Genomic DNA, 13967 nt, shown 5'->3' with positions numbered 1-13967 from the left:
AAGATGGCCAAAAAATGTATTTTGCTTATTTATTTATTTTAAGTTATTGTTTTTTGCTTATTTAAAAAATTTAAAAAATGCTGGGAAATTAAAAAATGTTCAGTTTTTTATGTTCAACAAATATTTTCTACCTTGTAATTTTGTAAAACATTTTTTTCTTTTAAAAGCATGCCTAAATCAAATCGAAAAAAATTGGCAAAATAAATGAAAAACTGCGAAGAACCATGTTCGGTATTGTTCGGTATTCGGCCAAGTGTTTATTATTATTTTCGGTTTCGGCCACAAATTTTCATTTCGGTGCATCACTAATTTATAGATAACGATCCTCACACCTGCTATTGATCAGTGACACATTTATAGATGTTGCACACAGCCCTGCCGGAGTGCAGATGTATATACCTGAGTGGCAAGGCTGAGTACAGGTGTGTACCTGTATACAGGTGTGTGTACAGGTGTATTTACCTGAGTGGCAGGGCTGAGTACAGGTGTGCTGCCTGCAGGACAGCAGTTGTCCACACGGCTTCTGGCAGGACCAGACCTGCAGACAGAACACACCTGTGAGACACCTGGAGACACCTGGACAGGTGCATCAGCTGGTTACAGGTGAGTTGCAGGTGAGTTGCAGGTGAGTTGCAGGTACCTTGTTGCTACAGCGACGGGGGAGGGGCTTGGCTTTGCCGCACATGCAGGACACTGACACCATCTTGGGACACGGAGGGCAGGGACCTGAAAATAAAAATAACAATAATAACAATAATTAAAGCTGCAAGCAGTGACGAACGGGCCCTCACACCCTTGTGCACGTTTAGCGGATGACACCAGCGACGACTCTCCATATCAAACAATTCAAAAGTTATGGCAGAAAGTAGGAACTATCAGATATCGACCAATCAGATGAAGGGGCGGGGATAATTTGCACCAATTATGTTCAAGGACTCAAAACCGAGTCCGATGACACCACCCACGACTCTTTATGTCAAACCATTCAGAAGTTATTGCAGAAAGTAGGAACTATCAAATATGGACCAATCAGATGAAGGGGGGGCGCGCTTTTTGGCGTCTATCGTCGCCACGGTAACGCTTTTGAAAGAGAAAAGTAATGTGCGTTGTCGCAGGATGGAGACGCACATTTTGATGTATAACACACCTGGGTGCACGTTACGGTTCGGGCCGTATTAACGGCAAGGAATGGCATAAATTGCTCCAAAATTACACGATTCATTCAAAATGGCCGACTTCCTGTTGGGTTTCGGCCATGGAGCCAGGAGACTTTTCTTTAAGTTGTGCCATGATACAGCTGTGTACCGATTTTCGTGCATGTACGCCAAACCGTATTGTGGGGCTTGAGCCACAAAGTTTTCTAGGTGGCGCTGTTGAGCCATTAGGCCACGCCCATTAATGCAAACCATTAAATATCAAATTTTTCACCAGGCCTGGCTTGCATGCAAAATTTGGTGACTTTTGGGGCACGTTTAGGGGGGCAAAACGGCCCTCATTTCGTCGGAAAAATAAAAAAGAAACAAGAAAGAAGGAAAATTCCTACAGATACAATAGGGCCTTCGGAAGTGCTTGGGCCCTAATAATAATTCAGTTCAGACGTTACAGCGTCCGGGAAAACTTTTATCCTCACACGGAGATACAAACATGTTTAAAGTTGTTATAATAAGTTACTGGGTTTGATGATTCAGTGTGTGTGTGTGTGTGTGTGTGTGTGTGTGTGTGTGTGTGTTACCTGGGTGACAGAGTAGCAGACAGGTGTGTCCACAGCTGGGTTTCAGCTCCCTCTGACAGACGGATCCGCAGGAGTGAGGAACCAGCCAGGGGTCGGAGGGGGGGTCCTGCACTTTCCCACAGTAGCAGGTGTACCTGAACGCAGCACAGGCACAGGTGGGTCTCAGGTGTGGTTCCAGGTGAGGTTTCAAGTGAGGTCCTCCAGGTGTGTCATATAAACACACCTGGAACCAGCTACGTTAGGTTACTACACCTGGGTGGGAGTCCTGCACTTTCCCACAGTAGCAGGTGTACCTGAACACAGCACAGATACAGGTGAGGTCCTCCAGGTGTGGTTCCAGGTGTGTTATCTAAACACACCTGGGTTCCTGGAACCAAACACACCTGGAAAAAAGTCCAAATTTTGAGAAAAATGTCGAAATGTCGAGAAAAAAGTTGAAATGTCGAGAAAAAAATCGGAATGTCAAAATTAATGTTGAAGTACTATTTTGAAAAAAAAAGTCGGAAAAAGTTTAAATTAAAGTCAGTATAGTTTAAAGTCGGAATTTTAGGATGAAATATAAAGTTCCTCTGGTCCTCCTGAACCTGTATAAAGTTTATCTGGGTGGATAAAATGTCGAGAAAAAAGTCGAAATGTGAAGAAAGAGTCAAAATGTTGAGAAAAAAGTCGAAATGGGAAGAAAAAAGTCTAAATTAAAGTCGGAATTTCGGGATGAAAGTCGGAATTTCGGGATAAGTCGGAATTTCGGGATAAAAGTCGGAATTTTGGGATAAAAGTCGGAATTTTGGGATAAAAGTCAGAATTTCGGGATGAAAGTCGGAATTTCTGGATGAAAGTCGGAATTTCTGGATGAAAGTCGGAATTAAAGTCGGAATTTTGGGAAGAAAGTCGGAATTTCGGGATGCAAGTCAGATTTTTCATTTATGTTCCCTGCTCTAACCAAACACACCTGGGTTCCTGTAATCAAACACACCTGGGTTCCTCTAACCAAACCCACCGGGGTTCTCATGGTTCCTGTAACCAAACAAAAAGTTCCTCTAGTCCTCCTGAACTTGTATAAAGTTCCTCTGGTCCTCCTGAACCTGTATAAAGTTTATCTGGGTGGAGAAATGTGGAGAAAAAAGTCGGAATGTGAAGAAAAAAGTCGGAATGTGGAGAAAAAAGTCGAAATGTGAAGAAAGTCTAAATTAAAGTCGGAATTTCGGGATGAAAGTCGGAATTTCGGGATGAAAGTCGGAATTTCGGGATGAAAGTCGGAATTTCGGGAGGAAAGTCGGAATTTCGGGATGAAAGTCGGAATTCTCGGATAAAAGTCAGACTTTTCATTTATGTTCCCTGCTGTAACCAAACACACCTGGGTTCTCATGGTTCCTGTAACCAAACAAAAATGTTCCTCTAGTCCTGAACTTGTCTAAAGTTTATTTTGGGTGGAGGTTCCTACCTGGAGGGTGTAGCGCTGGGCGGATACTCCAACCGACACTTGGGGCTGAGGAGAGAAGAGCAGCATCAGAGATGGAACAGGATTGTTGAGCCGCATTTCATAATAACGGTGCATTTTGTAATAAACATCCAAAATGTAATAACTTTGTCATTTGATTTTGTAATAGAGCCGTGTGAGAAAGTGAGCAACCCCTCCCCTTCACAGGTGTGCCCAATCAACCTCTCCACCCTGCCTGGCTTCAAAAACAGCGGCTGCATACCGGAAAAGGGGTCTGCTGAGTGGAGGTAGCTTGATGTGAGGCTATGCTCAATGTGCCATAGGAGGAGGAAGGTGGAGGAAGGAGGAAGGTGGAGGGAGGTGGAGGAAGGTGGAGGTTGGAGGAGGAAGGTGGAGGGAGGAGGAGGAAGATGGAGGAAGGTGGGGGGAGGTCGAGGAAGGTGGAGGAGGAAGGGGGAGGTGGAGGAACCTACCAGGGCCAGGGCGGCTGGTGCTGACCAAAGTCCTCGTCGGTGGCGGAGGAAACCAGGAAGGCGGAGTCTCTGGCCCACTTCTGGATGCAGGGCAGGTGGAAGAGGGAGAAGCATCCGGAACAGCTCCACACCTGGGGGGTGAAGAAACGGGGTTAGGGGGCACCACACCCACGGGTGGAGAACCAGATCCTCGGGGGGTGGGGGGGTGCTGGTCTCCACCCGGATCTCCACCCGGGAACCCAGCTAATGGGGTTCGCAGCACGATTCAATACCAGTGCAATATGTGGCCCACGGTAACAATATCACGATATTCGATATATTGTACGAAATTTAATCAACAATATATCACGATATATGTGACTGAAAAAGGAAAAATAAACCCATAAAAAGGAAAACGTCTGTAGTTATGCATTTATTCAATGCCAAAACTTTATAGAATGTACAAAGAAAGTGCATTTGTATATTTCCTCACTGCCTCATAGGCTTGTAAATGTAAACATTGTACAGCTGGACAAATTAAAGTGCATGAACATAAACTTAACAACTTAATTTTGCATAGTACCTCACTGCTATGGAGGATTTTTAGTGCCAAAATTAAATAAATACATCATTAATTAAAATGGGAAGTAAATATATCATTCATTCTTTAAATGTGTTATTAATTAAAATTGGAATTAAATATGTCATTATTTAATTAAAATAAAATTCATTTTAAGTAAAAAAGATTTTTAATTATTTCAGTATTTAATTTATTAATGACACATTTTATTCATTAACGATATATGTCATTACCATTTTAATTAATTTAAATGGGAATTAAATATATCATTCATTAATTAAATATGTCCTTCATTAATTAAAATAGGCTACGGCGTAGCCTACGCCATAGGTTCTGGGTGGATTTAGTGTGTATCGGTGTGTATAGTGTGTATTAGTGTGTGTATAAGTGTATATATAAGTGTGTATAGTGTGTATAATGTGTATGTATAAGTGTATGTATCAGTGCGTATAGTGTGTATCAGTGTGTATAGTGTGTATAGTGTGTATAGTGTGTATCAGTGTGTATCAGTGTGTATCAGTGTGTATTACTCACCGCCTGCGTTCTCTTCACCGAGGCGATGCAGATCAAGCAGGTTAAAGCTCCGGACTGGAACAAGTCGTTGACGTACTGACCGGTTCTGGACAGACCCGAGTCGTCTCCACCTACAGAGGAAACACACCTCCACCTTTAGAACCTCCATCTTTAGAACCTCCATCACCTGCACCTTTAGAACCTCCATCACCTGCACCTTTAGAACCTCCATCACCTCCACCTTCAGAACCTCCATCACCTCCACCTTTAGAACCTCCATCACCTGCACCTTTAGAACCTCCATCACCTCCACCTTCAGAACCTCCATCACCTCCACCTTTAGAACCTCCATCACCTACACCTTCAGAACCTCCATCACCTCCACCTTCAGAACCTCCATCACCTCCACCTTCAGAACCTCCATCACCTCCACCTTTAGAACCTCCATCACCTGCACCTTCAGAACCTCCATCACCTCCACCTTCAGAACCTCCATCACCTCCACCTTTAGAACCTCCATCACCTGCACCTTTAGAACCTCCATCACCTCCACCTTTAGAACCTCCATCACCTCCACCTTTAGAACCTCCATCACCTGCACCTTTAGAACCTCCATCACCTGCACCTTTAGAACCTCCATCACCTCCACCTTTAGAACCGCCATCACCTCCACCTTCAGAACCGCCATCACCTCCACCTTTAGAACCTCCATCACCTCCACCTTTAGAACCTCCATCACCTGCACCTTTAGAACCTCCATCACCTGCACCTTTAGAACCTCCATCACCTCCACCTTCAGAACCTCCATCACCTCCACCTTTAGAACCTCCATCACCTGCACCTTTAGAACCGCCATCACCTCCACCTTCAGAACCGCCATCACCTCCACCTTCAGAACCTCCATCACCTCCACCTTCAGAACCTCCATCACCTCCACCTTTAGAACCTCCATCACCTCCACCTTTAGAACCTCCATCACCTGCACCTTTAGAACCTCCATCACCTCCACCTTCAGAACCTCCATCACCTCCACCTTCAGAACCTCCATCACCTGCACCTTCAGAACCTCCATCACCTGCACCTTTAGAACCTCCATCACCTGCACCTTCAGAACCTCCATCACCTTCACCTTTAGAACCTCCATCACCTCCACCTTTAGAACCTCCATCACCTCCACCTTCAGAACCTCCATCACCTTCACCTTTAGAACCTCCATCACCTGCACCTTCAGAACCTCCATCACCTTCACCTTTAGAACCTCCATCACCTCCACCTTTAGAACCTGCATCACCTCCACCTTTAGAACCTCCATCACCTCCACCTTTAGAACCTCCATCACCTCCACCTTCAGAACCTCCATCACCTCCACCTTTAGAACCTCCATCACCTGCACCTTTAGAACCTCCATCACCTCCACCTTCAGAACCTCCATCACCTCCACCTTTAGAACCTCCATCACCTCCACCTTCAGAACCTCCATCACCTGCACCTTCAGAACCTCCATCACCTCCACCTTCAGAACCTCCATCACCTCCACCTTCAGAACCTCCATCACCTCCACCTTTAGAACCTCCATCACCTGCACCTTCAGAACCTCCATCACCTCCACCTTTAGAACCTCCATCACCTCCACCTTCAGAACCTCCATCACCTCCACCTATAGAACCTCCATCACCTCCACCTTCAGAACCTCCATCACCTCCACCTTTAGAACCTCCATCACCTCCACCTTCAGAACCTCCATCACCTCCACCTTTAGAACCTCCATCACCTCCACCTTTAGAACCTCCATCACCTCCACCTTTAGAACCTCCATCACCTCCACCTTTAGAACCTCCATCACCTCCACCTTTAGAACCTCCATCACCTCCACCTTTAGAACCTCCATCACCTGCACCTTTAGAACCTCCATCACCTCCACCTTTAGAACCTCCATCACCTCCACCTTTAGAACCTCCATCACCTCCACCTTTAGAACCTCCATCACCTCCACCTTCAGAACCTCCATCACCTGCACCTTCAGAACCTCCATCACTTGCACCTTCAGAACCTCCATCACCTCCACCTTTAGAACCTCCATCACCTCCACCTTTAGAACCTCCATCACCTCCACCTTTAGAACCTCCATCACCTCCACCTTTAGAACCTCCATCACCTCCACCTTTAGAACCTCCATCACCTGCACCTTCAGAACCTCCATCACCTGCACCTTCAGAACCTCCATCACCTCCACCTTTAGAACCTCCATCACCTCCACCTTTAGAACCTCCATCACCTGCATCTATAGAACCTCCATCACCTCCACCTTTAGAACCTCCATCACCTCCACCTTTAGAACCTCCATCACCTCCACCTTCAGAACCTCCATCACCTCCATCACCTCCACCTTTAGAACCTCCATCACCTGCACCTTCAGAACCTCCATCACCTCCACCTTTAGAACCTCCATCACCTGCACCTTCAGAACCTCCATCACCTCCACCTTCAGAACCTCCATCACTTCCACCTTAGTTTCACCTTTTAAGTTGAATTATTGCAATGAATTAACTTTTACACCATATTCTTCACCTGTAGCTATTCTACATCTTGGCTGATGTGGACATATGTAGCATAGGAGGATATTTCAGTTGCTATATGGTTGGCTGTCTGTACAATCATGCAAGTTCAATGCTATTAAAGCACTTTAAATCAAAGCGTTTTGTTTTTTCATATACCATATTTTCTGGACTATAAGGCGCACCTGCATATAAGCCGCATCCGCTCTTTTTTTCAAAAAAGATATGCAAGCCCCAGATATTTATGTTGTTAGATTAGATATTTACTACATGTACAGAAGGATTTTGAACTGTAAGGCTACGTTCACACTGCAGTTCCCAAGTGACCCAAATCCGATTTTTTGCTCATATGTGACTCAGATCTGATTTGTTTATGACAGTGTGAACAGCACAAGTCACATGGAATCTGATCTTTTCAAATCAGATTCAGGTCGCTTCCATATGTGGTTCTAAATCGGATACAGGTCTGATGTTTTGCAATGTGACCTCAGTGTGAACAGCCAGGTCGGAATGAATGCGACTTTGACGTCACACGCAGAGCCCCGAGCCGCGGGGGAGAGACACGGGAGACGGCGGGGGCCGCCTCCGCCTCTCCTCCTCCCCTCCCCACCGCTCACCTCTTTTTAGCCTACGACCTCAGATCAGACGAGACAACCCGCTGAATTTAAGCATATTACTAAATAAAGAAGCTAAGGATTCAAATCAGCGAAGCGGTCGTGGTCGCATAACGTGCCCGTTTTACAACGAGCTGGACCGTGTGTTAGGTGATAAACCCAGCTGAACGCCGGAGAGCAGAGCTGACACTCCGGGGAGGGAGCTAGAGCCCTGCTATAGCGGGACTGTTTTCTTCATCCCGCTCCCGCTGCATTTCTGACCATTACCGCCCGCACCCGCAACGGGTGTGTTCCGCTCCCGCCCGCGCCCGCAGTGTTTACATCCGCTCCTGCAAAACTCTGAGAATTCATGCCCGCACAATGACAGAGATGCAAGAGAAACGTCCTTGACAAATCTATCCGATTTAATGTTAACATGATAATTGTGGAGCTTGATGGATAATTGGCAGTTCACAGGCACCTGTTGGATGCAAATCCATCATTGTCATCATCCCACGCCTCTGCGCATGCGGGTCAGTTAACACGGCAGCAAATTTGCTGATTAAAACGGGACAGAACCAAGAGAAAATAACCGGTATTTATTTATCTGTTTGAAATCTGCTTCTACCTACTTCTATCTGCTAAAGAAGAAGTAGTGTATTCTTCTTTGCATTTATTTTGTCTTAGTTTTGATTCTAATTCCGGTTAGAGCGCCCCAAGCGGTGGAAGAAAAATCTGCAGAATAGACGCACCTTTGTATAAGCCGCATGGTTCAAAACCTATGAAAAAAGTAGTGGCTTATAGTCCACAAAATACGGTAAATAAATACATTTCTATGCATTTTAGAAGTTTTTCGGGATGTCCCTTTTTTTGGCTCCTGCGCTGCTGAAATCGGGGTGTCCCTTATTTCTATTTCTTAAAGGTGGCAACCCTACTGGGTGGTGTAGATTAGCTCACCTGTCTGGGTGTAGCTGGTGAAGGTGGAGGCCAGGATCCTCCCCCGGTCTCCACCCTCCTGGTCTCCATCTTCGTCGTCGTCGTCGGAGGAGGAGGAGCTAACGCGCCTCTCAGCCAATCGCCTTGCTGCCTCCTGGTCGGACCTTCGGATCTCCTCAAACCTGGACTTGCCTGTCAATCACAGGGGGACGGAGCACACAGGCACCAATCAGAGGAGTCCCTGTGCGTCGGCTAGCTTAGCCATTAGCCCAGGGATCGGCAACCCGCGGCTCCAGAGCCGCATGCCCTAGTGGCTCCTGGAGCTTTTTCAAAAATGTTTGACCTTTTTTTTCCCTTTTTTTCTCCCTTTTTCCTTTCCCTTATAATCTCAACATTTCGACTTTTTTCTCAACATTTCGACTTTTTTCTCAACATTTCGACTTTTTTCTCAACATTTCGACTTTTTTCTCGACATTTCTACTTTTTTCTCAAAATTTCAACTTTTTTCACGAAATTTTGACTATTTCCTCAACATTTCGACTTTTTTCTCGAGATTGTACTTCAACATTAATCTTGACATTTCGACTTTTTTCTCGACATTTCGACTTTTTTCTCGACATTTCGACTTTTTTCTCAACATTTCGACTTTTTTCTCAACATTTCGACTTTTTTCTCAACATTTCAACTTTTTTCTCAACATTTCAACTTTTTTCTCAACATTTCAACTTTTTTCTCGAGATTGTACTTCAACATTAATCTCGACATTTCGACTTTTTCCTCGACATTTCGACTTTTTTCTCGAGATTGTACTTCAACATTAATCTCAACATTTCGACTTTTTTCTCAACATTTCGACTTTTTTCTCAACATTTCGACTTTTTTCTCAACATTTCGACTTTTTTCTCAACATTTCAACTTTTTTCTCAACATTTCAACTTTTTTCTCAACATTTCAACTTTTTTCTCGAGATTGTACTTCAACATTAATCTCGACATTTCGACTTTTTCCTCGACATTTCGACTTTTTTCTCGAGATTGTACTTCAACATTAATCTCGACATTTCGACTTTTTTCTCGAGATTGTACTTGAACATTAATCTCGACATTTCAACTTTTTTCTCGAAGTGCATAATGAAAAAAAAATCTTCCTCCTCTAAAATATTATTTTTATTTTCTCCTGCCTGGCCCCAATACTCTTCCATAGATTTGCGTAATAAAAAGAGTCACGTGGAAAGACATTAGCATTTGCAGCCGAGGACCCAGTTATAACTAATATAGAAACATGCAGCATGTGTTTCCTTCATTCTAAGGCTGATACAAGACTTCTAATTTTTTGCGGCTCCAGACATATTTGTTTTTTGTGTTTTTGGTCCAATATGGCTCTTTCAATATTTTGGGTTGCCGACCCCTGAGTTAGCCGTTAGCCGTTAGCATCTACTGACCTGGTGGAGGCTCGGGAGGGGGCGGGGCCGTCTTCACTCCACGCCCAGCCCCCGGCCGCTCCGGTGGGGGGCGTGGCTTCGGAGCCTCCTGACTCCGCCCCCGGCCCCGCCCCTGCTGGCGCCAGGCGGGCTCCATGGCAACGGGCCTGAGAACAGGACAGGTGATGGGTTATTACCCCGGGAGAGTGGGCGGGGCCAAGAGAGACACCTGGAGACTCCTGGAGGATAATCTTCCTCAGGTGACTTCTACAAAACACCTGGAAACACCTGGGGTCCGTTTCACAAAGCAGGTTCAACAAACTCTGAGTCTAATCCTGAACTCTTAGTTGATCTACTCTGAGATCGGAAACTCTGAGTTTTCGGTTCCAGAACAGCGGATTTGAGTTAATTTACTCAACTCTAAGTAGTTTCACCTGGAGTTAAGCGCATTTACTACAAGTATAAAAAGCCAGCATTAATGGAGCCCTGATACAACGATTCACCATGGCAACCGGCGACAACAAAAGATCCACATACTTTTTCTTTTTTAAACTTTATTTAACATTTCAGTTTACAAAATCCCTTTGCGGAAAGATTAGTTTGCATCTGAAGATCCACAAACTTCACGCCGTGTCCTTTTTCACCCGAATGGAATTAGAGATTTTAATGCGCGCATACGGCGAATTTGAACATGTTTTTCGAAAAAAAAGAGTAACACCGCAGCACAGAATAATATAAAATTAATTTAACAGATCTCTACATCATTCACCTGCAATCCTGTGGAACTACTTGATGGCTTGGACAGGTTTATGTAGGCTTGCCACCCGTCCCTTGAAATACGGAATTGCTCCGTAATTGGGAATTAAAAGTTGCGTTCCGTATTGAACCAATACAGACACATATTATGCTCTTATTTATTTATGTAATAATATACAGGTGGAGGTCGGAAAATTTGAATATATTGCAAAACTACATTCATAGTAAATTCAACTTAAGGTGAAACAAATATTTTCCACTACATGCAAAGTGAAATATTTCAAGCCTTTATTTGTTATAATTTTGGTGATTATGGCTCACAGTTTATGAAAACCCTAGATAAAAAATCTCAAAAAATTAGAATATATTATGAAATCATTAAACAATTCAATCATCAAAATTATAACAAATAAAGGATTAACATATTGCTTTGCCTGTAATGAGACTATGTAGGCTACTGTAATATACATGTATTACGCGGTCTGATAACCATCTCCCGACGAATATTTAATTATCTGCGCATTAATGACTTAACCTTCATCAATTGTGTCAGGACATGCCATGTTTGTGACAATGGACTTCTAATATATATATTGACTGTTTTTAATAACAGACGGCAGAACTTCACCAAAACTCACCTGCTGACTGAATGAATGAGGAAATCAAATGTGCGTGCGGCTCTGAAAGAGGCGGAGACGCAGAGAAACTCCAGGTTTCACGATATAAACCTGGTCCCGACCAGGTTAGGTTCAGAGCGTCTGTTACTACGGTAACTGACTGAGAGCTTGAGTTACCTCTGTTTGTGAAACAGGCTAGAGTTACTCCTCTTTCTCTGGATTGAGTTACCTCCCTTTGTGAAACGGAAAACTCAGAGTTTCCCTCATTTCAGGGTTAACAGACTCAGAGTTTTCACTAAACCTGCTTTGTGAAACGGACCCCTGGAATCAGGACCCTGAAGCTGAGTCTGGTGTAGCCACATACTACGAGGCTGTATGCTGTTGCTGTTGTTACTCTGCTGATCAGCATCAGCAGTCCTCCAACTTAAAAAGAAGTAAAGGCAATTTTAACCAAAATAATTTGAGTTAAAAAAAAAAATAGGCTATATATATATATATATATATATATATATATATATATATATATATATATATAGTAGTGATGCACCGATTGTTCGGTAACTGAAATTGTTCGGCCGAAAATGGCAAAAAAACACTTTCGGTGTTCGGTGGAATAAGTGGGGAAAAAAAACGAACAATTCATAACTGCGTTGTAAATCGTTGGCAACCAAAAAGTAACCACATAAGAATTTTACCTAACATTCACCAGGAGGTGGAACCAAAACAACATAATGCTGGGAAATTAAAAAATGTTCAGTTTTTTATGTTCAATAAATATTTTCTACCTTGTAATTTTGTAAAAGATTTTTTTCTTTGAAAAGCATGCCTAAATAAAATGTATCTGATTTATGCAATGGTGAAAAAATTGGCAAAATAAATGAAAAACTGTGAAGAACCATGTTCGGTATTGTTCTGTATTCGGCCAAGGGTTTATTATTATTTTCGGTTTCAGTTTCGGCCACAAATTTTCATTTCGGTGCATCACTAATAACTAGAAAACTCCAGGTGATAATAATCTACTTTTGACAATAACTATTTAAGGCTGAATTAAGGTTCTGCGTCAAACCAACGCAGAGCACACGCCGTCACCGTGACGCCGTCTTGAACCCTTCGGACTTGTCCGTCACTCCATTTTGCCACGGTGCAGTACCCCCCGCGACCGCTAGTTAGCGATCTTTTTCTGAATGGTTTATCAGACTTTTTCCGGTCATAGTGAATCAAAGAGATAAGGACAACTATTGTGCAAAAAAACAAAACAAAAAACCAAAAAAAAAAAAAAAAAAAAAAATCACACATAAACGAAGAAAAGAGCCCTGAAAGTTCACTACTGCTTCAAACCGGAAACCGGAAATGCATTGCTTCCAAGCGAACCAATCACAGCCCTCTCCGTCTGCGTGTGGTCTGCGTCGCCTCGACGCGTAGTTACAATTTTCGGGAGGTGCACGTCAGTGACGGCGCATGTGCCGGCGTGTGGTCTGCGTCGACGCGTGCCACACGCCGTAGGCACGGCGTCGTTTTGACGCAGAACCATAACTCAAGCTTTACACCGTGTCCACACTGCATGCGACGCGAGCGAGCGTCAGAAACAGTTCCATTGCTTCATTTTTTATTGCACTGTCTACACTGGTTGCGAGCGCGGCACGCCGTTTTGAGCTGGACTTTTGTCGCACGCCCTGCTTCTATTTTCTTCCCGTCGCTCGCGTTGAAAGCACGCCGTTATTAATTGTTCGGTTTTTTCCCCACTTATTCCACCGAGTAATAAGCTTGTTTTCTCTTTAGAAAGTACAAACGTAGGAAGATCACCCATCTTTTACTTGTCCCTTTACTCTTTTAGGAGTAATTTTAGGAGTTTCTTTCAGGAGCGCACGGGCGGGTGAATAAAGGCTGATTTATGGTTCCGCGTAAAATCGACGGCGTAGCCTACGGCGTAGGGTAAGCGGTGACGCGCACCGTTCGGTAAGTGCGCCGCGTACCCTACGCCGTAAGGTCTGCGTTGGTGGAACCATAAATCAGCCTTTTAAAAGGCGAGTCTCAACTGTCAATCAAAAGAACGTGGTAGAACGTGGGGGCCCATAACGCGTTCAGTGTTTCAGGACAGAGCGCGTCCGATGCCACGCAGTACGACGCGACAGTCGGACGCTCGCATGCAGTTAGGACAGGCTGTTAGTCCACAACTCTACAAGCCTGCTAGCTGTGGTTGTGTGTTGAGGGACTGATCTGTGGCTTTTTTTTTAGCGATTATGTTTTAACGGGGATGTTTAGGCCACAAGGCCCCCCCTGGGCTGGGACCCCTGCTCCGCCCTGCTCCGCCCCTGCTGTAGCCTCATGATACTCCATTTGTTCTTTTTGCATAGTCTATTCTGTTAAAAGGTGGG

The 13967-nt window shown here is 44.3% G+C and overlaps 1 protein-coding gene across 1 annotated transcript in view; it reads right to left on the bottom strand.

Moving 5' to 3' along the window:
- nfxl1 (nuclear transcription factor, X-box binding-like 1) overlaps positions 1-13967 on the bottom strand; it is a 32507-nt gene that overhangs the window by 17910 nt on the left and 630 nt on the right. The window contains 8 exon segments of the mRNA XM_061709827.1: positions 463-538; positions 641-726; positions 1733-1866; positions 3174-3218; positions 3644-3774; positions 4737-4846; positions 8821-8991; positions 10241-10386. Coding sequence (XP_061565811.1) covers positions 463-538; positions 641-726; positions 1733-1866; positions 3174-3218; positions 3644-3774; positions 4737-4846; positions 8821-8991; positions 10241-10376 — 889 coding nt within the window. The 5' untranslated portion in view covers positions 10377-10386.

This window comes from Cololabis saira, chromosome 20 (genome assembly GCF_033807715.1).
Source record: "Cololabis saira isolate AMF1-May2022 chromosome 20, fColSai1.1, whole genome shotgun sequence".
Lineage (NCBI taxonomy): Eukaryota > Metazoa > Chordata > Actinopteri > Beloniformes > Belonidae > Cololabis > Cololabis saira.
This window is presented reverse-complemented; position numbering and strand designations above follow the sequence as displayed.